This window comes from Pristis pectinata, chromosome 35, assembly GCF_009764475.1.
Source record: "Pristis pectinata isolate sPriPec2 chromosome 35, sPriPec2.1.pri, whole genome shotgun sequence".
Lineage (NCBI taxonomy): Eukaryota > Metazoa > Chordata > Chondrichthyes > Rhinopristiformes > Pristidae > Pristis > Pristis pectinata.
Window position 1 is genome coordinate 5668722 of NC_067439.1, and position 22739 is coordinate 5691460.

General features: G+C 49.9%; 1 protein-coding gene across 1 annotated transcript in view; it reads right to left on the reverse strand.

Annotated features, from left to right (window-relative positions):
* The window catches only part of LOC127586313 (MAP/microtubule affinity-regulating kinase 4-like), a 113044-nt gene that overhangs the window by 47009 nt on the left and 43296 nt on the right, over nucleotides 1-22739 (reverse strand). Inside the window, 2 exon segments of the mRNA XM_052044159.1 lie at nucleotides 12214-12267; nucleotides 19228-19425. Coding sequence (XP_051900119.1) covers nucleotides 12214-12267; nucleotides 19228-19425 — 252 coding nt within the window.

Genomic DNA, 22739 nt, shown 5'->3' on the forward strand with positions numbered 1-22739 from the left:
GGAGACAGAGACTTTCACAACATTTAAGAATATCTAGATGAGCACTTGAATCACCCAAGGCATCAAAGGCTAGAGACCAAAGGCTGGTAAATGGGATTAGAAGAGATAGGGGTATGTACTCGGTAGGCCGAAGGCCCTGTTTCTATGGAGCACAACTCTGCGACTCCATGATTCATCTTCCTCCTTGAAGACGGTGCAGATTGTTATTCTCGACAGACTAAAAACAGAAGCAATGTTGGCTCCGGGAAGGTGAGAGTGACGAGGAACTGGGTTTTAGGCTGGATGCCAACATTTTGCAGCACGGTGCTGAGACCACTGCCCCTCCTGCTGAACACTGGCGCCCTCGACCTGGCTCCCAGCAGCAGAATCCCAGACGAGGCACGGCGCAGGGGTTCTGAAGAACAACAAGAGGGCTGGCAGAGACCCCAGGACGAGAGAGAGAAGGTCACCCAGCCTCGCCCAGCACCAAGACATGAGACAAACGACGAGAAAGAGAAGGGACAAATCTGTTTTTGTTTTAAAAAGCTGTGGGTTGGAAGGTGCAACTGGGAAATTGACCCTTTACGAGTTTCCAGACGAAGAACTGAAGAAACCTTTTGGGAAATTTGCAGCATTACCAGGAGAGAAGTGCAGGGAACAAATTGGAGAACCCTTGCAAAAAGATAGCAACAAAGTGAAGGACTGAGCAGCCTCCTTCTATAGCGTAAGACAGAGATGGAAAGATTCTCAGATACTGCGAATTAAGGGAAATAGGGTTGGTACAGGAAAGTGGCACTGAGGTAAAAGACAGCCATGATCTTATTGAATGGTAAGGAAGATTTGAAGGGCCGAATGGCCTACTCCTACTTCTATTTCTCATGTAATGGGAGCTGGGCGAGGAGGACTTGGCTGGCTATGGAGACCAGGGTTCCGGCATGACGCTGGTTCAGGAAAGGGAGACGAGAGGGGGCTGGTATAGGTCGAGGCTGGAGGTGGCGAGAGCTGTGGGAAGGAGGCGTCAGAGGGAGGTGGAGTGTGTGGCTTGGACAGAGATGGTGACTAGGGCAGGGCAGCAAGAGTCACAGACTCTGCCTGTCGAGGCCAATGAGCGGACACTTGACCTTCACCAGTTTATCACCGTCAGAGATGCCAACTCTCCCCTCCCCGCACCCTTCAGCTCTGGTCGTCAGATTCCCCAACATCCTTCCCATTAATCCTGGACAACAGTGTCTCCAAAGAAATCGACCCAGGATCCGGGACTGGGCTCCAATGTCTTCCAAGCGGAACTTCTACTCAAGGCATCAACTGGAAGGCCTCCTGGAGCAGAGACATTGAGAGAGACAGCACAGACACAGGCCCTTCAGCCCACCGGATCCGTGCTGACTATCAACCAGCCATTTACGCCAGTCTAACATTAATCCCATTTTTTTTTCACTCCCCACAGTCCAACTCCCCCAGACTCTACCACTCATCTGCGCACTCGGGGCAATTTACAGCGGCCAATTAACCCACCGACCTGCATGTCTTTGGGATGTGGGAGAAACCGGAGCACTGGGGAGAATGTACAAACTCCACCCGAGGCCAGGATTGAACCTGGGTCCCTGGCGCCTTGAGGCAGCGGCTCTACCCGCTGCGCCACGGTTTCGCGCCCCTGCTGTTTTCACAGGGTGGTAAGCTGGGGGAATGCAATCAACGGTACAATGAAACCACGGCAGGAAGCTTCCAGGAGAGCAGCCAGGAAGAAGGGGCTCCTATTGGCAAACATGTCAATAAAACAAATAAAATAATAATTGTTAATAATCACTTTCCCTGGGCACAGAGCCAACAAGGCCTCAAATGTCAAGAGGGAAGGGCTGCGGCTACACAAGCATCTCACTTCAGGCTGAACTGCCTGCTGTAGAGGAGGGAGGAGGGGTTGGGCTAATTTCAACCCAGCCCACCCACCCCCAGTCCCAACCCTGATTTGCCTTCTGGTCGCGCCTCAGGGTCAGAAGGTTGTAGGTTTGAGACTTACCTAGGTACTTGTGCATCCAGGTTGATTGGCATGCAGGAAGCTGCAGAGAGTAGCTCTGATATACATCACGGGCACATCCCTCCCCGCTGTTGAAAGTATCTACGAGGCGCTGCCTCAAGAAGGCAACGTCTATCATCGAAGATCCCCACCATCCGGCCGTGCCATCTTCTCACAGCTACCATCGGGCAGGAGGTACAGAAGCCTGAAGTCTCCACACCACCAGGTTCAGGAACAGCTACTTCCCTTCAGCCATTCGGTTCTTGACCAACCTGCACAACCCCAATCACTACCTCAGTACAGCAACACTATGACCACTTTGCACTACAACAGACTTTTTTTTGTTCTAATCGTGTTCTTTCTTGCAAGAATTGTGTATAATTTATGTTTTTCTTGTGAACGTTGTGTGCCTGATGCTATGTGCCTGTGATGCTGCTGCAAGTAAGTTTTTCATTGCACCTATGCACACATGGACTTGTGCAGATGAGAGTAAACTCAGCTTTGATTTTGACGCTCCGGTGCGGTGTTATGGATGTCTTCTGGGCGAGGTACTAGACCAAGGCCCAGGTGAGCGTGAACTATCTAGAAGAAGATCAGGAGGTTCTCCCAGTGCCCTGGGACTAATACTTATCCTTAAACCCCCATCAATGTGAAAATTATTCTGGTCTTTATTTCTCTGCTGTTTATGGGATCTTGCTCTGTGCAAATTGGGAGCTGTGAGCCCACGATGCAACAGTAAAGTTGTCACGTCATCACCCAGCATGGAAACAGGCCCTTCGGCCCACCGAGTCCGTGCTGACCGCCAAGCACTCATTTACACCAATCTCATTTTATTCTCCCCACATTCCCATGAACTCCCTCCCGGATTCTGTCCCTCACCTACACACTAGGGCAATTTAAAGCAGCCACCAACCTGCACGGACTTTGGGATGTGGGAGGAAATCGGAGTAATGGGGTGGGGTGGGGGGGGGGTGGGGGTGGAACCCATGCGGTCACAGGGAGAATGTGCAAACTCCACACAGAGAGCGCCGGAGGTCGGGATTGAACCTGAGTCTCTGGAGCGTGAGGTAGCGGTTTTACTGGAAGGAACAATGAAAGGCCTTTGGGAAGAACTACAGCACATCCCGAGGTTGTGGAAGGTGCAACCAAAATGCATTCAAAAACACAACCAAAGCCCTCTCATCAATCTGGGCCCGACCAACCTACAACTCGAGCAGACCGCCCTTTGACCCCAGACTAACCCTTGACCGTAGACAGCCCAATCCTCACCTCTAGGCCAGAATGAACCCTTGCCCCCAGACCAAAGCTGGACCCTCGGCAGACCCTTGACCCAACTGACCGATCCTCGTCTCCAAGCCATGACCGACCCCTTGCCCCAGACCAACCCTCAACCATCGGCCAGATCAATCCCCTTGGCCCCCGACCGATCCTGGCGACAGGAAGCAGCCTCTGGGTACGATCCCATCCGCCTCCAACTGCCAGTCAATCTCCTGCATAATTTATTTCTCTTCCTCAGCTGAAGTCATGGTTTCCATGACAACACCAGGCACTCCTTCAATTCAGTCCCAGGAGACTGACACACGAGGAATGGATTCTCTCAGATATCCTTCCCACCCCAAACCCTTCCCAAGGTCGGAGGCAGAAAAAACATCATCACCCGACCTTCCTACCTTGTCCCACCCAAAGGTGATTCACAATGCGCACTGCCAAAGGAGAAGCACCCGTCGTCCAAAGGGTGTGCCCAACTGCTCAACTTGTAATTGGCAACTGGTTTATTATTGTCACATGCAAGATGCAGTGAGAAAGTCTGCTTCGCAATGCCGTCTACACAGATCGGTTCAAAACATCAGTACGTCGAGGTCGTACCAAGTGAAAAGCAATACCAGAATGTAGAATAGTGTTACAGTGCTTGAAAGACACAAAAAGATTCCAGAAGAAATTAATGTCCCTTCAGTGCGAAACTACAATTGTTCCCAGTTCGCTTTGGACCATAAGACATAGGAGCAGAATTAGGCCGTTCAGCCATCGAGTCTGCTCCGCCATTCGATCGTGGCTGATTTATTTTTCCCCCTCAACCCCATTCTCCCTCCTTCTCCCCGTAACCTTTGACGACCTTACTAGTCAAGAACCTATCAACCTCCGCATTAAAAATACCCAATGATTTTCCTCCACAGCCGTCTGTGGGCAAACGAATTCCACAGATTCACCCGCTTACTTTTCGCACTCTTTATCTTCCAATCCTTCACTTTTGCCCACCCTCCTACAACCCTTTGAGATCTCTGCGTTTCTCGAGTTCTGAGCCTCACTGTGATCCTGAAGTTTAATAATTTCTTCATTATTGGTCGTGCCTTCAGCTGCCTGGGCCCTGAGCTTCAGAATTTCCTTCTAAACCTTTCTTCCTCTTTTTCTCCTGTTCAGACTCTCCCGAACACACACCTCAGGGGAAACCTGATGTAATCTCTCTTTCTGTGGCTCAGTGTCAAATGTTGTCCTCGGTCGCTTCCCACAAAGTGCCTCGGGATAGGTTACTGTGATAAACGTGTGAACACAAAGGGACTCCTTATGGTAGCACAGAGACACACTGAGCGATTATGAAAAGCAGGGAGAGGAAACAGAATGATGAGAGAAATTAGATCGATATACTTTGAAGTTTAGAAAAATGAGGGGTGATCTTATTGAAAAATAAAGATCCGGGGGGGGGGGGGGGGGTGACAAGGTAGATGTTGAGATGTTTTCCACTGGTGGGAAAGAGGACACAGAGTGGGGGATGTGGGCACTCATTCAATTTGAGGTGTGTAGGAACTTCATGCAGAGAGTGGTGAATCTCTGGAATCCTCTACGCCAGAGAGTTGTGGAGGCTTAAAGAGGAGGAAGGTACATTTTTGAAAGAAAGATTGGGGAATTGAGGGTTATGATCACATGGTGCAGAAGAGGAGATGAGGCCTGGGCAGATCAGCCATGAATCATATTGAATGGTAGAGCAGGGTTGAGGAGCCGAAGTGGCCTACTCCTGCTCCTATCTTCCTGCATTCTTATGAGAGCAAGGGGGAATGAAACTGAGAGACAGGGGGACGTAAGAGGGGATGAGGAGAGCAAGAGAATCAGAGAGCGAGAGATTGAGAGAGAGAGAGAGAGAGAGAGAGAGAGAGGAAAGAGAGAGAGAGAGAGGAGAGAGAGAGGAGAGAGAGAGAGAGAGAGAATTTTTTTTAAATTTTACTTACAGTGTGGTAACAGCCCTTCCAGCCCAACGAGTCCACGCCGCCCATTTTAAACCCAAATTAACCTACCCGTATGTCTTTGGAATGTGGGAGTAAACTGGAGCACCTGGAGGAAACCCACACAGACACGGGAGAACGTACAAACTCCTTACAGACAGCGACGGGAATCGAACCTCGATCGTTGGCGCTGTAATAGCGTCGCGCTAACTGCTACGCAGAAAGTGTTTAAGCCTTTGGCCCATGTTTTGTGCTCGGGGAACAGTGGTTTGTTCAAGGTGAATATTTCATGCCGGGTTTCCCCGACCCATGAAACTGTCAGCTGAGAGAGGGAAAGTCTGATGGCAGGGCTGGATGGGGCAGAGAGAGCTCCCCCTCCCTACCCCCCACCCAGACCCCCCCGGCATCAGGCTGAGTGGTGCCTATTACAGGGGCACAGAGTCAGCAATCCTCGTGTGCCAGTGGGCCGGGTGTGAGGGGAACGAGTGCCGAATGCCCCAACACCCTGGGAGAGGGGAGGGTGGGGGTGGGAAATAGGGGAAGACGGGGGTGGGGAATGGGACAGAGGGAGCTGGGGTCTGACAACAGGATGGGAAATGCCACACAGTGCATCCTGAATCTTCCCTAGAGCACAATTCTGGATTCAGAACAGGACAAACACTGGGATTAGCGGGAAGCACCGGCAGGAAAGCATCTCTTTGTTTAGAAGTTCACAAAGGAGCTGGGTGTGTGTTGTCCTCTCCGACAGGAGGAGGGGGGTGGGGAGGTGTGGGGGGAGGCAAGGGAGATGTGGAGAAATGAGGGGGGAGTCGGGGGGCAGGGAGGAGGGAGGGAGGTGAGGCAAGGAGGAGGGTAGGGAGGGTTAGGTGAGGAGAGGGAGGTAGGTGAGGGGAGGAGGAGGGAGGTAGGTGAGGGGAGGAGGAGGGAGGGAGGGAGGTTGAGGGGAGGAGGAGGGAGAGAGGGGGAGGGGAGGGAGAGAGGTGAAGGGAGGAGGAGGGAGGGAGATGAGGGGGAGGGGGAGGAGGAGGGAGGGAGATGAGGGGAGGGGAGGAGGAGGGAGGGAGATGGGAGGAGAGGAGGAGGGGAGGGGAGGGGTGAGGGGTAGATGGGGAGGGGAGGGGGGGGGAGGGTGAGATCCACAACCCGTGGTGTGAGTGGGTCCACCCCCACCCTCAGCGACCAGTGAACAGGACGCCATTCCTGGGAGTGGGCCGCCAGAGGTCCAACCGCTGCCCTGGAATAAGGCCGAGGCTGGTCTCATCTTCCCCCTCCGCTGGCTGGGAGGGAGAGGAGCAGGAAGGGGCATCTCCCACTCCACCCCAGGGGAAAGACAGCCATTGTCCAGATAACGGCCCTATCCAGGACGTACATTGACACCACAATCCCATCCCCCAACCCAAAGCAAAAACAGGAACATGCAACTTCAGGACTTCCCAAATTCGGCACTCTCAATGGTATCTCAGCTGCGCACTAGAGGTGATGTGTCCTCGGTGACCAATGGGAATCCTCGGCTAGTGGCCCTCCGGGCACTGAGCCCCTCTGGTCCCAACAGGTGGAGCCCGGGAACATTGGAGAGGATGCATCGCAGTCCAAGGAACGCACACACGCACCCTGTCCTGGCCACAACACCTCCCCCGCCGGCGGGAGGGTCTGTGGAACCCACAGAGAACAGAAGATGGGGACGGGAGAAATTAGTGAGGAAGGTGGGAGGTGGGGAAGGGTGGGGGAGGTGAGTGGGTAGTGGGGGAGGAGGATGAGGAGGGAGGCGAGGGGGGGAGGGGCAGGGAATCTGTGCAACCCTGTCCTTTTCCGACTGCCAGCACTGCTCCCACGTGGGGGGGGGTCAGTGCCAGATGAGGCCGTGGGACACACGCACTGGCCAGCGGAGGCCACAAGCAGCCGCTACAGGGCACTGCCGTTCATGATGCCAATTCCTGCTGCCGAGGTCAGGCTTTGAATCGGTTTCCTGTGTTGGATCAGCAGCGTCCGGCCGAGTCATGCCATGGACAGACCACAGCACTGAGCAGCAGCAACCGGGAGCCTCTGGGCTTGTTACTGCACACAGGGCAGGCGCTACATAAATGCAGGCTGGCATTCCTACAGAACTACAATGGTCGAGGATAGCAGTCAGGGTATCTCTGCCCCTGTGTATACGAGCAACACTGCCTTAGCCAAGACAACAGGCACCGAGTCCCCCCCAACACACAGACACCAGACAGACAGACTCCGCGCTGCCAGACAGGCTCCGAGAGCTTGTGTCAAAGGTCCTGCCACACAAGGGCTTGGGACTAATGTTCAACAGACGTGTTCACAAATCACCAGCACAGCTGGGGGATTAAATACTATTTTCCTGGAATTAAACAGCTCGCTATAGTAACGGTGACCAGGAAACTATCAAGAGATTTGTTTTGTGAACTTGGGGAGCAGGAAACATGAGGAGGAACAAGAAGTGTTTATAATGGAGTTAAACTCCCCAGCAGCTGCCTGTGAGATTACCTCTCTGAAAGGTAAAAGATTCCTCCCACCACTGACACCATAGAAAGCATCCTATCTGGATGTGTCACGGCTTGGTACGGCAACTGCTCTGCCCGGGACCGCAAGAAACTGCAGAGAGTTGTGGACACAGCCCAGCGCGTCATGGAAACCAGCCTCCCCTCCTTGGACTCTTCAGGTTGAGCCAAAGGCAGGACTGGAAGAGCACCTTCTCCTAGGAAGGCTGAAAGAAGGACCAGGGCAGGAAGGTGTGAGAGCAAAGAGTGGGGCTTTGAAAAAGAGAACTATCAGTAAAACAGAAAACGCCGGAAACACTCAGCAGGTCAGGCAGCATCCGTGGAGAGAGCTCACGCTTCAGGATGAGAACCGATCAACGGTCATCAACCTGAAACAATAACCCTGTTTCACTCTCCACAGGTACTGAGTGTTTCCAGCTTGTTCTGATTTTATTTCAGGTTTCCAAAATCTGCAGTATTTTGATTTTTTAAAACAAAACTGCACAGGAATTATTAGACTGACTGCCAATGAAGCATGGGTTGGAGTGATGGATAAAGAGGGTTTGGTACAAGTTAAGGCAGTAGAGTTAATTCTTGAAAACGACAACATGCATTTCTACAGCACCTATCACAACCTCAGGATGTCCCAAAGCATTTCACACAGCCAACAAAATACTTCTGAAGCAGAGTACTGTGAAGTAGGAAATGCAATGTTAGCATTCAGCAATCTTGGACATCAGGGAGAATTTTTCGAACCTCCATGAGTGAATCTTTTATATTGGCGTTGATCTCACCCAAAAGATGGCAACTCTGACTGTGCGGTGCTCCTTCAGCGTTGTACTGGGTGAGTAGGCCAGGATTTTGGGTCGGGGGTAGGAATCGAACCTCTGGCCTTCTGACGCAGTGTCACCCAGTGGGCCCACGATTAATGACCTCCAAGGTGCCCAGTCACTGCCATCTGTTGTAAGCCACACCTGCAGCTGCCATACTGTGTGACAACACACTCCCCACATCATTTGCCATTCATTTCAATAAAGTATTGGTATTGGTTTATTATTGTCACTTGCACCGAGGTACAGTGAAAAAACTTGTCTTGCAAACCGATCGTACAGATCAATTCATTACACAGTGCAGTTACATTGGTTAGTACAGAGTGCATTGATGTAGTACAGGTAAAAACAATAACAGTACAAAGTGTCACAGCTACAGAGAAGGTGCAGTGCAATAAGGTGCAGGGTCACAACAATGTAGATCATGAGGTCAGAGTCCATCTCATCGTATAAGGGAACCGTTCAATAGTCTTATCAGAGTGGGGTAGAAGCTGTCCTTAAGCCTGGTGGTACGTGCCCTCAGGCTCCTGTATCTTCTACCTGACAGAAGAGGAGAGAAGAAAGAATGACCCGGGTGGGGTGGGGTCTTTGATTATGCCGGCTGCTTCACCAAGACAGCGAAAGTTAAAGACGAGAGAGTCCAAGGAGGGGAGGCTGGTGTATCCCGACTGGAAGGAAAAGTCACCCTGCAAGCAATTGCTTCACCATCATCGATGAAAATTAGTCTGGCCAGTGCACTGGAGAATTAAAGGAAACCTCCACAAAACAATCAATGACGTGTCCACGACTTCCCAGAATGCAGGGTGCGGCCTACAAGTGTCAGAGATAGGGACTTTTCTCTGCCATCGTGAATTGTGGGAGATGCAGTCCTCCATGAAGGAGTGAACCCAACCAAGACTCTTCCTGGCCGCCGCATCCACAGACTACTTTTTGGTGTTTCTATGTCAGTTTGTTAGGGATGTTGGGCGGGGTGCTGGGGGCAGATCTACCCAGAGCTGAGACTTGACGTTTATACTGTAGGACTGCCCTGCTGACAAAAAACGGGTAGAGAAGCTATCTGATTGGTCGATGGCACCTCTTCACCCCAGAGTCCTCGTACAAGGTTTGACAAGTGTCTACAATCGATGGAGTTGTTTAGCTGGTGTTGATCACGTGACTCTGATCTCTTTCAAGATGCTTCCATACATGGTAACACCAGGGAAACAGGACCCGAGGTGGTGGGGGGGGGGGGGGGGGAGGGGGTTAGCCTTTATATGCCTGACCAAGGAAGGTTAGACAAGGTCATGGTGAAGTCAGTCTAATGTCACATACTTGTGCTTCTCTCACCTTCTCTTTCTCACCCTCCCCCACTTCAGAGTGAGCTGCATCTTGCAACAAAGCAGCCAGGCCACAGAGGGATCTATTCTGTGTCCCACTGGGCCCTGGTTTGCACTTTCAAACCAGTCACAGGTCTGCACAAGGTTGGTTCTCCATCGTTGTCTGATACCTCTTAAAGGGACCCCACCTTTATATAAAAAAATTACTAAAATCCCCAACTCAGATCCCTCGAAACCTCAACAAGCTACAAAACATTTAGCAGCCAATGAAGTCCTTATTGAAAAGCAGTCCCTGTGCTGATGTAGTAAACACAACTGCCAATTTCTGCACGCCCCTGTGCATCTATTATTCTGTTTATGTTCCATCCAATTACATTCAAGCCTGTAAACCACTCTTGGGTATCTGTTATTCTCTAAGCCACTCAGTATAAAACCCAAATCCCTCAATTAGATTGCAGCCTGTAACTCACTCCTATGTAGTAGTTATTCTATGCATAGTTCCCCCAATTAAAATGCAAACTATAACGCTGAAGTATCTGTAATTCTAGGCATAACTTATTCAAAGGCCTCCAGAGAGGATTTCACTCTGTAACTCACTCCCAGTAACTGTTATACTACATCTTAACTCAACCCCTCAATTACATTAAGGATTAACTCACTCCTATGTATCTGTTATTCTATGTATATACCAACATAGCCTCAAGATTCGGGGGAGTAGATTTAGGATGGAGATGAGGAGAAACTGCTTTTCTCAGAGAGCAGTGAATTCTCTACCCAGGGAAAGCAGTAGAGGCTACCTCATTAAATGTATTTAAGACACAGTTAGATAGAGTTTTGCATCGTAAGGGAATGAAGGGTTATGGGGAAAGGCAGGTAGGTGGATCTGAGTCCACGGCCGGATCAGCCATGATCTTATTGAATGGCGGAGCAGATGGCCTCCTCCTGCTTCTTATCTTCTTCTCCAATTAATTCCAGATTTTTTTCACTTCCAGGTATCTGTATTCTACATAAATTATCTGAATCCTTTGATTTGAATCCAGTCTGTAACGCACTCCCCGGTAACCATGATTCTACATATAGGCAGAATGCCTCAACTGGAGTCCAGTGTGTGACTCATGCCCAGGTACCCGATATAACCTGTGCTGATGGCTGACGTTCACCAGCAAAAAGTTTCCAAGCACTCTTCTGTTCCAAGGATCCATCCAGACCTAACAATTAATATTCCACGTGAAAACCCAAACTAAGACCTTTTCCCAGTAAACTCAGTGACTGACACCCTGTGCTGCTTCAAAGTTCCCCGACACAACCAACAGTCGAACAACAGATATGGCAACTGCTCTGCCCAGGGCCGCAAGAAACCGCAGAGAGTCGTGGACACGGCCCCAGCGCATCATGGAAACCAGCCTCCCCTCCACGGACTCTGCCTTTACCTCTTGCTGCCTTGGTGAAGCAGCCGGCATAATCAAAGACCCCAAGACCCCACCACCCGGGTCATTCTTTCTTCTCTCCTCTCCCATCAGGCAGAAGATACAGGAGCCTGAGGGCACGTACCACCAGGCTCAAGGACAGCTTCTATCCCACTGTGATAAGACTATTGAACTGTTCCCTTATATGACAAGATGGACTCTAACCTCACGATCTACCTTGTTGTGACCTTGCACCTTATCGTCTATCCTCACTGCACTTCCTCTGTAGCTGTGACACTTTACTCTGTAGTTATTGTTTTTACCTGTACTACCTCAATGCACTCTGTACTAACTCAATATAACTGCACTGTGTAATAAATTGACCTGTACGATCGGTATGCAAGACAAGTTTTTCCCTGTACCTCGGTACCAGTGACAATAATAAACCAATACCCAATAACATCCTGATGCTACTGGCTGATCTCTCCTCTTCATACAGTTCCAGCCTGAAAAAAGTCCAGATCATCATCCCTACTGTTGGAGGAGACACCTTCAGCTGCAAAAGTCAGTCAAAGTCGAGTTTACTGTCATATGCACAGGTGCAATGAAAAAACTTACTTGCACCACAGGCACATAGCATCATCCACAAGAAAAACATAGATTAAACACAATTTTTACAAGAAAGAGCACAGTTAGAACAAAAAAAAAATTGATATTGATTCTGAATCAATAACAAATCATGTTGGGTTCAGGCAGAAATCTAGGATCCAGATTCCAAGGTCCAAAACCTAAGCCCCAAAGCGACCAAGCTGAATTGGGGCCTTGGAACTGGTCACTTATGACAGGTGAAACTTTCAGAGTAGAGACAAGATAGCCAGGTTCCACCACATGCAAAGTTCGTCCATATTTTTCTACACCATTTGGAGACAGGCAAGAATTGTTTGCTAAAACAAAAGATACCTCCTACCTTCTGCAGGCTTGTCGGGTTTAGTTGGGTCTTGTCAATGATCTTTATTGCCACCTGGAAGGTAAAAAGAAGGAAATGAATCAAGGCAGGTTTGGTACACAAGGGGGATGGACTGGACCAATTAGGGCGTACAACGCAGGGGAGATCAAGGAGTAGCTGATTGCAGGGGTTACGTGAGTGAAGGAATGCCGAGCACCATGCAGTGCAACTTTGTAAACAGTCCACGTCACCACTTTGCTCCAAGAGTAGTTATTTCATCAGAGAAAGGTCAACAATTTTATTGAATTACCATACTTTAATAATGCATTGCAGGTGTTGTGCTTTCCCTTAATCACTCTCTCACACTCTCCTGAATTCCACTTTGGTATGACGAATAGAAATAGAATCATACAGCATGGATACAGGCCTTTCGGCCCAACCAGTCCATGCCAACCACGGTGCCCATCCAGCTAGTCCAATTTCCTGCATTCGGCCCATATCCCTCCAAGCCCCGCCCCTCCCTGTACCTATCCAAGTGCTTCTTAAATGATACTATGCTCCTGCCTCAACCACTTCCTCTGGCAGCTCGTTCCATATACTCACCACCCTCTGTGTGAAAAAGTTGCCCCTTGGGTCCCTTTTAAATCTTTCCCCTCTCACCCTAAATGTATGCCCCCTGGTTTTGGACTCCCCTACCCTGGGGAGAAGACTTTTACCGTCCACCTTATCTTGGCCCCTCATGATTTTATAAACCTCTGTAAGATCACCCCTCATTCTCCTACGCTCCAAGGAATAAACACCTAGCCTGACCAACCTCCCCCTGTAACTCAGCACTCCTCTAGTCCTGGAAACATCCTCCTAAATCTCTTCTTCAGTCTTTCCAGTTTAACCACGTCTTTCTTATAACAGGGTGACCAAAACCATACACAGTACTCCAAGCGCGGCCTCACCAGCGACTTGTACAACTGCAACGTGACGTCCATGAAGAATTTTTTTTTTGAGGAACTTGGGTTCTTGCACACAAGGGACAGAAAGTTGACAAGGAGGAACCGCAAGCAGGCAGGACTGTGAACAGTGTGTTAACTCTCATTGCAAGGAAGATGAAGAACAAGAGAAAGGAAGCCTTTGGTGACACGTCAGCCAGATCGGAGGATGAACTTCTGGACCCTGAACCTGAGGGGGTGTGGGGTTACAATAAAGGCTCACCCCATTTCTTAAAGGAGAATGCTTTTATGTGCAAAGAAGGATGGGCTGATAGTTATACTGACCTCCTCCTGTGCCCACTTACAACGCAGGGGAAGCCATTTGGCCCATTAATTCCGCACTGTCTCCCAACAAAGCAATCCCATCAGTCCCCTTCCCTGTACTGCTGCAACTTATTCTCTCTCACACATGCCCGTCATATCCTCCTGAATTTCTCTGCACTTAACTCGGAGGTGATTTACAATAGCCAATTAACCTACTGCAGTTTAGCGGAGTAAATGGTAATCTCATTAAGATGATTATAATTCTTCGAGAACCTGACAGGGTATCCCTTCCCGGTGGTGCTGCTACATTTTCGAACTCTTTACCTCCCTCAGTTATACCGTTCCTGTCACTTTAGCATTTCTTTTTGCACGACCTCAGACTGCCCTACAGTCTTTGCACCATTCTGCTGTTTTGTGCTCATTGTTAATATTTATTATCACTATTACCCTGTGAGCTTCAGGTGAACAAGGAATTTCATTGCACCCTGTCTAATCTGAGCCTGCAAGGTTTCTCAGGTGTATATTCTATAACCAGAGGAAGCAGTGGTAAGGGTTTGACCACTTGGTACTGATGAGGGACCATTTGAGGGAAGTAGTTTTCATGCAGAGGGGCGTTTCCCTCTGGAATGCTCCACCTCCGTTGTGTCAAGGGAATCAAGGGGGTTAGGGATTGAAGAGGAAGGAGGCACAAGACGGGCTACGAAGCAAGCTGCTGCGGCGGGTCGGGCAGCCTCTGTGGATACAGAGGGATGATCGACGTTTCTGGTCGAGACCCTGCGTCGTGACTGGAACATCGGCCATCCCTCTGCCTCCACAGAGGCTGCCCGACCCCCTGACCCGCTCCAGATTCCAGACTGCACTCTGCAGTCTCTCTTGTGTCTACGGGACGGGCTGCGCTCTCGTTGAATGGTGGGGCAGTGCAGAGGTGAAACACAGCCCCGGCCACAAGCCCAATGTTCAACTCACGATAAAGGAGTTTGCAGACGGTACAAAACTGGCAGTGAGGGCAGGAGGTCAGGTGGACAGATGTGGAAAGCAATCCAGGGAAGGGTGGGGTACTGTATTATGGAGGTGCATTGAGGCAAGGGAACGTACAATAAGTGGGAGGACATTGAGTGGCATGGAGGGACAGGCTGCTTGGAGTAAATGGAGACACGACAGACTGCCGATGCTGGAATCTGGAGCAACCACAAGATGCTGGAGGAACTCAGTGGTCAGGCAGCATCTATGGAGGGAAATCGACTGTCCATCTCCCTCCACAGATGCTGCCTGAACCCGCTGAGTTTCTCCAGCGTCTTGTGCATTGCTCCTTGGAGTAAAGTCCACGGATCCTTAAAGGCAGCTTGGGCAGGCCAATGAGGCGATTGAAGAGGCATGTGGGGAATTTTCCTTCATTAAACAGGGTACAGAATAAGATCAGGGTGATTGGTATTGGTTTATTATTGTCACTAGGACCAAGGTACAGAGAAAAACGTCTTGCATACCGTTCATACTGATCAATTCATACACAGTGCATTGAGGTAGTACAGGGTAAAAACAATAACAGAATACAGAGTAAAGTGTCACAGCTACAGAGGAAGTGCAGTGGCAGGCGGACAATAAGGTGGCAAGGTCACAACGAGGTAGATTGTGAGGTCAATAGTCCATCTCATCGCATAAGGGAACAGTCTTATCACAGTGGGATAGAAAACTGTCCTTGTGCCTCGTGGTACTTGCCCTCAGGCTCCTGTATCTTCTACCTGATGGGAGAGGGGAGAAGTGAGAATGACCCGGGTGGGTGGGGTCCTTATGCTGGCTGCTTCACCAAGGCAGTGAGAGGTATAGACAGAGCCCATGGAGGGGAGACTGGTTTCCGTGATGCGCTGGGTTGTGTCCACAACTCTCTTGTTTTCTTGCGGTCCTGGGCAGGGCAGTTGCCATACCAAGCTGTGATGCATCCAGATAGGATGCTTTCTATAGTGCACTGATAAAAGTTGGCGAGTGTCAAAGTGAACATGCCAAATTTCTTTAGCCTCCTGAGGAAGTAGAGGCACTGGTGAGCTTCTTGGCCGTGGCGCCTACGTGGTTGGACCAGGACAGGCTATCGGTGATGTTCACTCCTAGGAACTTGAAGCTCTCAACCCCCTCGACCTCAGCACCATTAATGTAGACAGGTGCATGTGCACTGCCCCCCTTCCTGAAGTCAATGACCAGCTCTTGTTTTGCTGACATTGAGGGAAAGGTTGTTTTTATCACGCAGGAATAAAAACAGAAAACACTGGAAGTACCCAGCAGGTCAGACAGCATGTGTAAGAAGAGGAACAGAGTTAATGTTCTGGGTCGAGGACCCTTCGTCAGAACTGGTTATGCTGGAACTGCATACAGAACATTCCCGGGGTACGAATGTCCAACTTATGGACACCTCTGACTATATTATTAAATTCAAAAGTCTGATGTATGTAAATACATCTGTTCCTAAGAACAGCAGAAGTAGTTTCCTTTCTCTCCTCCACTTTTAGAAATTGTTCTTTCCTATCATCCTATGTGCTTTTGATGCTAATTAATACAGCACTGCAGAGGTGTGGTTACAATATCGAGTGAGTTTTGTGTATTTTTTGACATGTGGAGAAAATTGGCAGAACATCTGTAAAAACGGAACCCATTCATTGACCAAGGACGGCCTGTCCGAGACACGTTAGACCACAGCTAGCGTACTCATATCACAGGAAGGATGGAATTGCATTGGGAGGGTGCAGAGGAAACTTATGCGGATGTGGCCAGGATTGGGAAGTCGTGGCAATGAAGGAGGGCTGAATATGCTGGGATCTCTTTCTTTGGAACAGAGGAGGCTGAAGGGAGACTTGACTGAGATGTTTAATTGACGTGTACAAAACGATTAGAGGCCTGGGTAAAATCGGGAGGATGGACTTCCATCGGTTGAGGGATTAAAAAAAACAGGGGAAGGAGATTTAAAGTAATTGGCAGGATTCATTAGGAGGCGACTGTTTTCACTGAGGAGGCTGGTGGGGGTCTGGAACTCACTGCCTGAACGAGTGACAGAGGTGCTCACCATATTTAAGTAGTGCTTGGGTGTGTACTGAAGAGCTATGACCCACAGGGTCCTAGTGTTGGCAGGTTGGATTCGACTAGGTGCAGAAATGATGGGCAGAACAGCCTCGGTGTCACGAGCACACTGGGATTTGTGATACAATTTTCCAACACTTCCCTCCTCTGTTGGCTTTGATGTGCTCCTTCATTCACATTTTCTTGATGGGGATGGAGGCTGTTCAGCCCATCGAGTCCGTGCCAGCTCTCACAGCAATCCCATGAAACCCATTCTCCCCTCACATGTCCATCAACGGCCCCCCCCACCCCAGGTTCTACGACCCACCTACACCCTAGGGGCAATTTACAGCGGCTAATTAACTCACCAGTCAGCACATCTTTGGGATGTGGGAGGAAACCGGAGCACCCGGGAAAAGCTCACAGGAAGAACGTGCAAACTCCACACAGAGAGCACCAGAAGGTCAGGTATGAATCTGGGTCACCGGAGCTGTGAGGCAGCAGCACTACCTGCTGCGCCACTGTACCGCCCCTATCTGGAGGTTAAGAACCAAACTCAGCACAAACTTCTACCTATGATGATTCATCCTGTCCTCTTAGCTCCTAAATCCTCAATCTCTAGTCACCAACACCTGCAGCTTCCCCTCCATCCTAACTGGGAAATAGTGAATTTCCTTAGCCTCAAAGCAACCTATGTCCCTGTTGACCTTCACCAATTTTTATCGATGCACCAGATAAAGCCTCCTATCTGGATACATCACAGCTTGGTACAGCACTGTTCTGCCTGAGGCTGCGAGAAACAGCAGAGAGTTGTGGACAGAGCCCAGCGCATCATGGAAACCAGCCTCCCCTCCAATGGACTGCCTACACTTCTCGCTGCCTTGGTAAAGCAGCCGACATAATCAAAGACCTCACCCACCCTGCACATTCTTTCTTCTCCCCTCTCTCATCGGGCAGAAGATACAAAAGCCTGAAAGCACGTACCACCAGGCTCAAGGACAGCTTCTATCCCGCTGTCATAAGACTATCGAATGGTCCCCTAGTACAATAAGATGGACTCTTTACCTCACAATCTACCTCGTCATGGCCTTGCACCTTATTGTCTGCCTGCACCGCACTTTCTCTGTAACTGTAACACTTTATTCTGCATTCTGTTATTGCTTTTCCCTTGTACTACCTCCATGTACTGATGTGGTAAAATGATCTGCAAGTTTGGTACACGTGACAATAATAAACAAATTTGGCCAACGCAGATTGAGTGACTGCTTCATCGAGCACCTTTGCTCCATCCGCCACAAAAAGCCAGCATCTCCGGGTGGCCACCCACTTCAATCCCACATCCCACTCCCACACTGACATGTCTATCCACAGCCTCCTCTACTGCCACGTCGAGGCCAGGCGCAGGTTGGAGGAACAACACCTCATATCCCGCCTTGGGAGTCTCCAACCTGACGGCCTCAACATCGATTTCTCTGGTAACCCCTCCCCTCCTTTCCCACGAATTTTTGTTTCCTCCCTCCTCCCTGTCTTCCCTCATTCCTGTGGCCCCTCACCCCTTCTCTCATCCTCATGACCTGCCCATCTATTCCTCACCTCCTTCCCTTTATTCCATGGTCCACTGCCTTCTCCTACCAGATTCCTACTTCTTCAGCCCTTTGCCTCTTCGACCTATCACCTCTCAGCTTCTAACATCTCCCCCCTCCCCCACCCCCACCCACCCACCTTCCCCTTCTCACCTGGACTCACCTATCACCTGCCAGCCTGTGCTCCTCCCTCTCCCCCCACCTTCTTATTCTGGCTTCTGCCCTCTTCCTTTCCAGTCCCGATGAGGGGTCTCAACCTGAAACGTCGACTGTTTATTTCCCTCCACAGATGCTGCCTGGCCTGCTGAGTTCCTCCAGCAGATTGTGTGTTGCTCCAGATTCCAGCATCTGCAGAATCTTGTGTCACTGATTATTCCTTGATGGGTCTCTAACCTGGAATGCCTTCTCTAATCTGATTGGGAGCTCCCACCCCGGAAACTCTCCCAATTTGCCCTGCATTTCCAGGACTGAGCCAAAATTACTGAGACTCCACTCAGGAATGTTGGTGGAGCTACGGAACTTTGTTATCAAAGTGCTGGATGCACTGTGGCATTGTGGGAGCTGGAATTTGACCAGCTGCAGGGGCTTGTGGGAGTTGTAGTTCGTTGTTCACTCTCCAGTAGCTCAGCTCAACCGTTACATTAGAGAGCAGGAGTTCGACGGCACGTGTCCTGCCTGAGGATCTGAAACATCGACCCACCATTCAGGGATCAATTGGAGCCTGTGGTCAAAGGGGTCTCAGCAACAGCTTCCAAGAATAGATCCAAAGTATGGCCAAACACAACTGCAGTGGGATAATGTGGAAACAGAAAGGCTGGAAGGGGCGTTTCTGATAAAACAATGGCCTCAAGGTCACCAGGGATTCAAGTAACACCAGGGAGAGAGAGGGAGGCAGAGAGAGAGGGAGGCAGAGAGAGAGGGAGGCAGAAAGAGAGAGAGAGAGAGAGAGAGAGAGAGAGGTGAGAGGGAGGCAAAGGGGAGAGGGGAGAGGGAGAGGGAGGGGAGAGGGGAGAGGGAGAGGGAGGGGAGGGGAGAGGGAGGGGAGGGGAGAGGGAGGGGAGGGGAGAGGGAGGGGAGGGGAGAGGGAGGGGGAAGGGGGAGGAGGGGGGGGAGTAGAGGGAGTGAGAGGGACCCCCGACCTTACCCCACCCTCGGCCTCTCACCTCTCTCCCAGTCAGGATGTGCCGGGCCAGTTTGACCTTGGCGAAGTTGCCTTTGCCGATGGTCTTCAACAGGCGGTAGTTCCCGATGTGGGGCTGCTCGTCGGTGCAGGAGGCGATGGAATTGCGGCAACGTGCTCCCAGGGAGCGGCTGGACCAGGTGGAGCCCCGCTCCGAGCGGCTCTCCATGTGCGAGGAATGCTGGGGGGGGGGGGGGGGGGGGGGGGGGGGGGGGGGGAGGAAGAGAAAGAAAGGACAGTTAGTGACCTCAGACACACAACACACGTCGGCCTGTCTCTGAACACAGCCCAGAATGTCCGTCAACCACTGGAACGTGGACACCACAATCAGGAGGAGTCCATTCGGCTCTTTGAACCTCTCCTCTATTCTGGAATTCAGTGGCTGATCTGACTGTACCACATCCCCCCTTGACCCCAGTGACCTCTCACTCCCTTGCTCACCAAGAATCTACCTACCAAGTAGATTAGAAGAATGGGGGGGTGATCACAAGATCCTCAGTGGACCTGACAGAGTAGATGTTGAGATGTTTCCATTTGTGGGAAAGTCTCAAGTGAGGGGACATCAGTAAAGTCGCAGTCAAGTTTATTGCCAGACGCACAAGTCCATGTATGCACAGGTGCAATGAAAAACTTACTTGCAGCAGCATCATAGGCACATAGCATCAGATAAGCAGCATTCACAAGAAAAACATAAATTATACACAATTTTTACAAGGAAGAACATAATTAGAATAATAAAAAAAACAAAGTCCATTGGAGTGCAAAGTGGTCATCATGTTGCAAAATTCTAGAGATTAGGATTGTGCTGGTTGGCTCAAGAACCAAATGGTTGAAGGGAAGTAGCTGTTCCTGAACCTGGTGGTGCGGGACTTCAGGCGTCTGTACCTCCTGCCCAATGGTAGCTGTGAGAAGATGGCATGGCCTGGATGGTGGGGATCTTCGATGACGGATGTTGCCTTCCTGAGGCAGCACCTGCTGTAGATACTCCCGATGGTGGGGAGGGATGTGGCCGTGATGTATTGGGCTGAGTCCACTGCTCTCTGCAGCTTCTTGCGTTCCTGTGCATTTGAATTGCTGTATTATAAGCTCAAGAGGGTGCAGAAAAGATTCACGAGGATGTTGCAGGGACTGGAGGACTTGAGCACGTCGAGACTGGGACTGTTTTCCCCAGAGTGAAGAAGGTTGAGGGGTGACCTTATATAAGTTTATAAGGGGCAGAGATGGGGTAGACAGTCACACTCTCTCCCCCAGGTTAGGGGAGTCTAAAACTAGAGGACACAAGTATAACGTGAGAAGGGTAAGATTTAAATGGGATTTGAGGGGCAAGTTTTTCCACACAGAGAGTGGTGGGTATATGGAACGAGCTGCCAGAGGAAGTGGTAGAGGCGGGTACAATTACAACATTTAAAAATAATTGGACAGGTACATGGACAGGAAAGGCTTAGAGGGATATGGGCCAAATGCGGGCAAATGGGACTAGCTTAGTTGGGTATCTTGGTTGGCATGGACGAGTTGGACCGAAGGGCCTGTTTGACTCTACCATTCTCTAAGATTAAGGAGCGGTCATTTAAAACTGAGGCATGTAGGATCAACTCATCTGTGGTGAATCTCTGGAGTTCTCTACCCTGGAGTTCTCTACCCTGGAGTCTGGATCACTACAGGTATTTACAGATGATAAACGTTTGTAAGATCAGAGAATTGAAGGCTACGGGGAACAGAGACCTGGGGCAGATCAGCCATGATCACATTGAACAGTGGCCTATTCCTGCTCCTATCTTCTTGTGTTTTTCCTTCTTCCTTAAGAAGGTTCGAAGACTCTGCTTCCACCGTTCTTTGAGGAAGAAAGTTCCAAAGACTCATGACCCTTTGTGAAAATTTTTTGCCTCATCTCTGCCTTGTATGAGTGACGACCCTTCAGTTTTGAACAGTTACCCCTTGTTTTAGATTCTCCCACAAGAGGAAACATCCTCCCCTACACCCACCCTTGCAGGAGCCCTCAGGAAGGTGTGTGACAGGAACATACGTGCATTATTGATCTAATTAACAAGGAGATTCCAAGGCAGGTGACCAAAGCTTGGTCAAAAGGAGCTTTTGAGGAGAGGACAGAGGTGGAGATGTTTCAGAAGGGGGATTCTAGAGCTCGTGGCCTAGGCAGCTGAAGACTTAATAGTCATTGGTTGAACCACTAACATTCAGAGTCTTATGGTATAGAGGAAGTTAGACGACAGATTTATCTGAGCTTGTTCCCCTCCACCATCAGATTCTGAATGAACCCATGAACACTACCTCATTATTCCTTTTTTTTTGCACTATTTATTTTTTGTAATTTTTAGATTTTTATGTCTTTGCTGCCACAAAGCAACAGATTTCACATCACATGTCAGTGATAATAAATCCGATTCTGAATTTCAGACGCACCCAGAAACCTTTCGATACCCAGTCTCCCTGTCCCATCCACTCCAAGGATCGCTCATAATCCACTTGGGAGTCAGGAGCTGGTAGGTTCCAGACCAACTCTCGTGCCCACACACCAGAACTGGTGAAACAACGCTTGCTAACCAAGTCCGACCTCGACAATTCATTAACCAGAACTCATGAGCCAATCCAACATCCCCAACAGGAAGACTACATCCCCAGCGTGCAAGTCCAATCTCATTCAGGATCTCACACAGACAGATTTATCTGAACTTGTTCCCCTCCGCCATCAGATTTCTGAACGATCCAATGAAATACAGTTGAAGTGCGCACAGCAAGCTCCCACAATGCACACCAATGCTTTCACTTCCTCAGAAGGCTAAGGAAATTCTGCAAACCCCGAATTAAGAGTCATTCTGTCTTTACCTCTTGCTGTCTTGGTGAAGCAGCCGGCACAATCAACGACCCCACCCACCCGGGTCATTCTCCCTTCTCTCCTCTTCCATCAGGTAGAAGATACAGGAGCCTGAGGGCACGTACCACCAAGCTTAAGGACAGCTTCTATCCCACTGTGATAGGACTATTGAACGGTTCCCTTATACGATGAGATGGACTCTGACCTCATGATCTACCTCGTTGTGACCTTGCACCTTATTGCACTGCACTTTCTCTGTAGCTGTGATACTTTACTCTGTACTGTTATTGTTTTTACCTGTACTACCTCAATGCACTCTGTACTAACTCAATGTAACTGTACTGTGTAATGAATTGACCTGTATAATCAGTATGCAAGACAAGTTTTTCACTGTATCTTGGTACAAGTGACAATAATAAACCGATACCAATTTTTTATTGATGCACCATAGAAAGCATCTTATCCGTATGCATCACGGCTTGGTATGGCAACTGCTCTGCCTGGGACCACAAGAAATTGCAAAGAGTTGTGGACACAGCCCAGTCCATCATGCGGACCAGTTTCCCTCCATCTACACTTCCCGCTGCCTCGGAAAAGCGGCCAACATAATCAAGGACCCCTCCCACCCTGGTCATTCTCTCTCTCCCCCCCCGACACCCCACCCA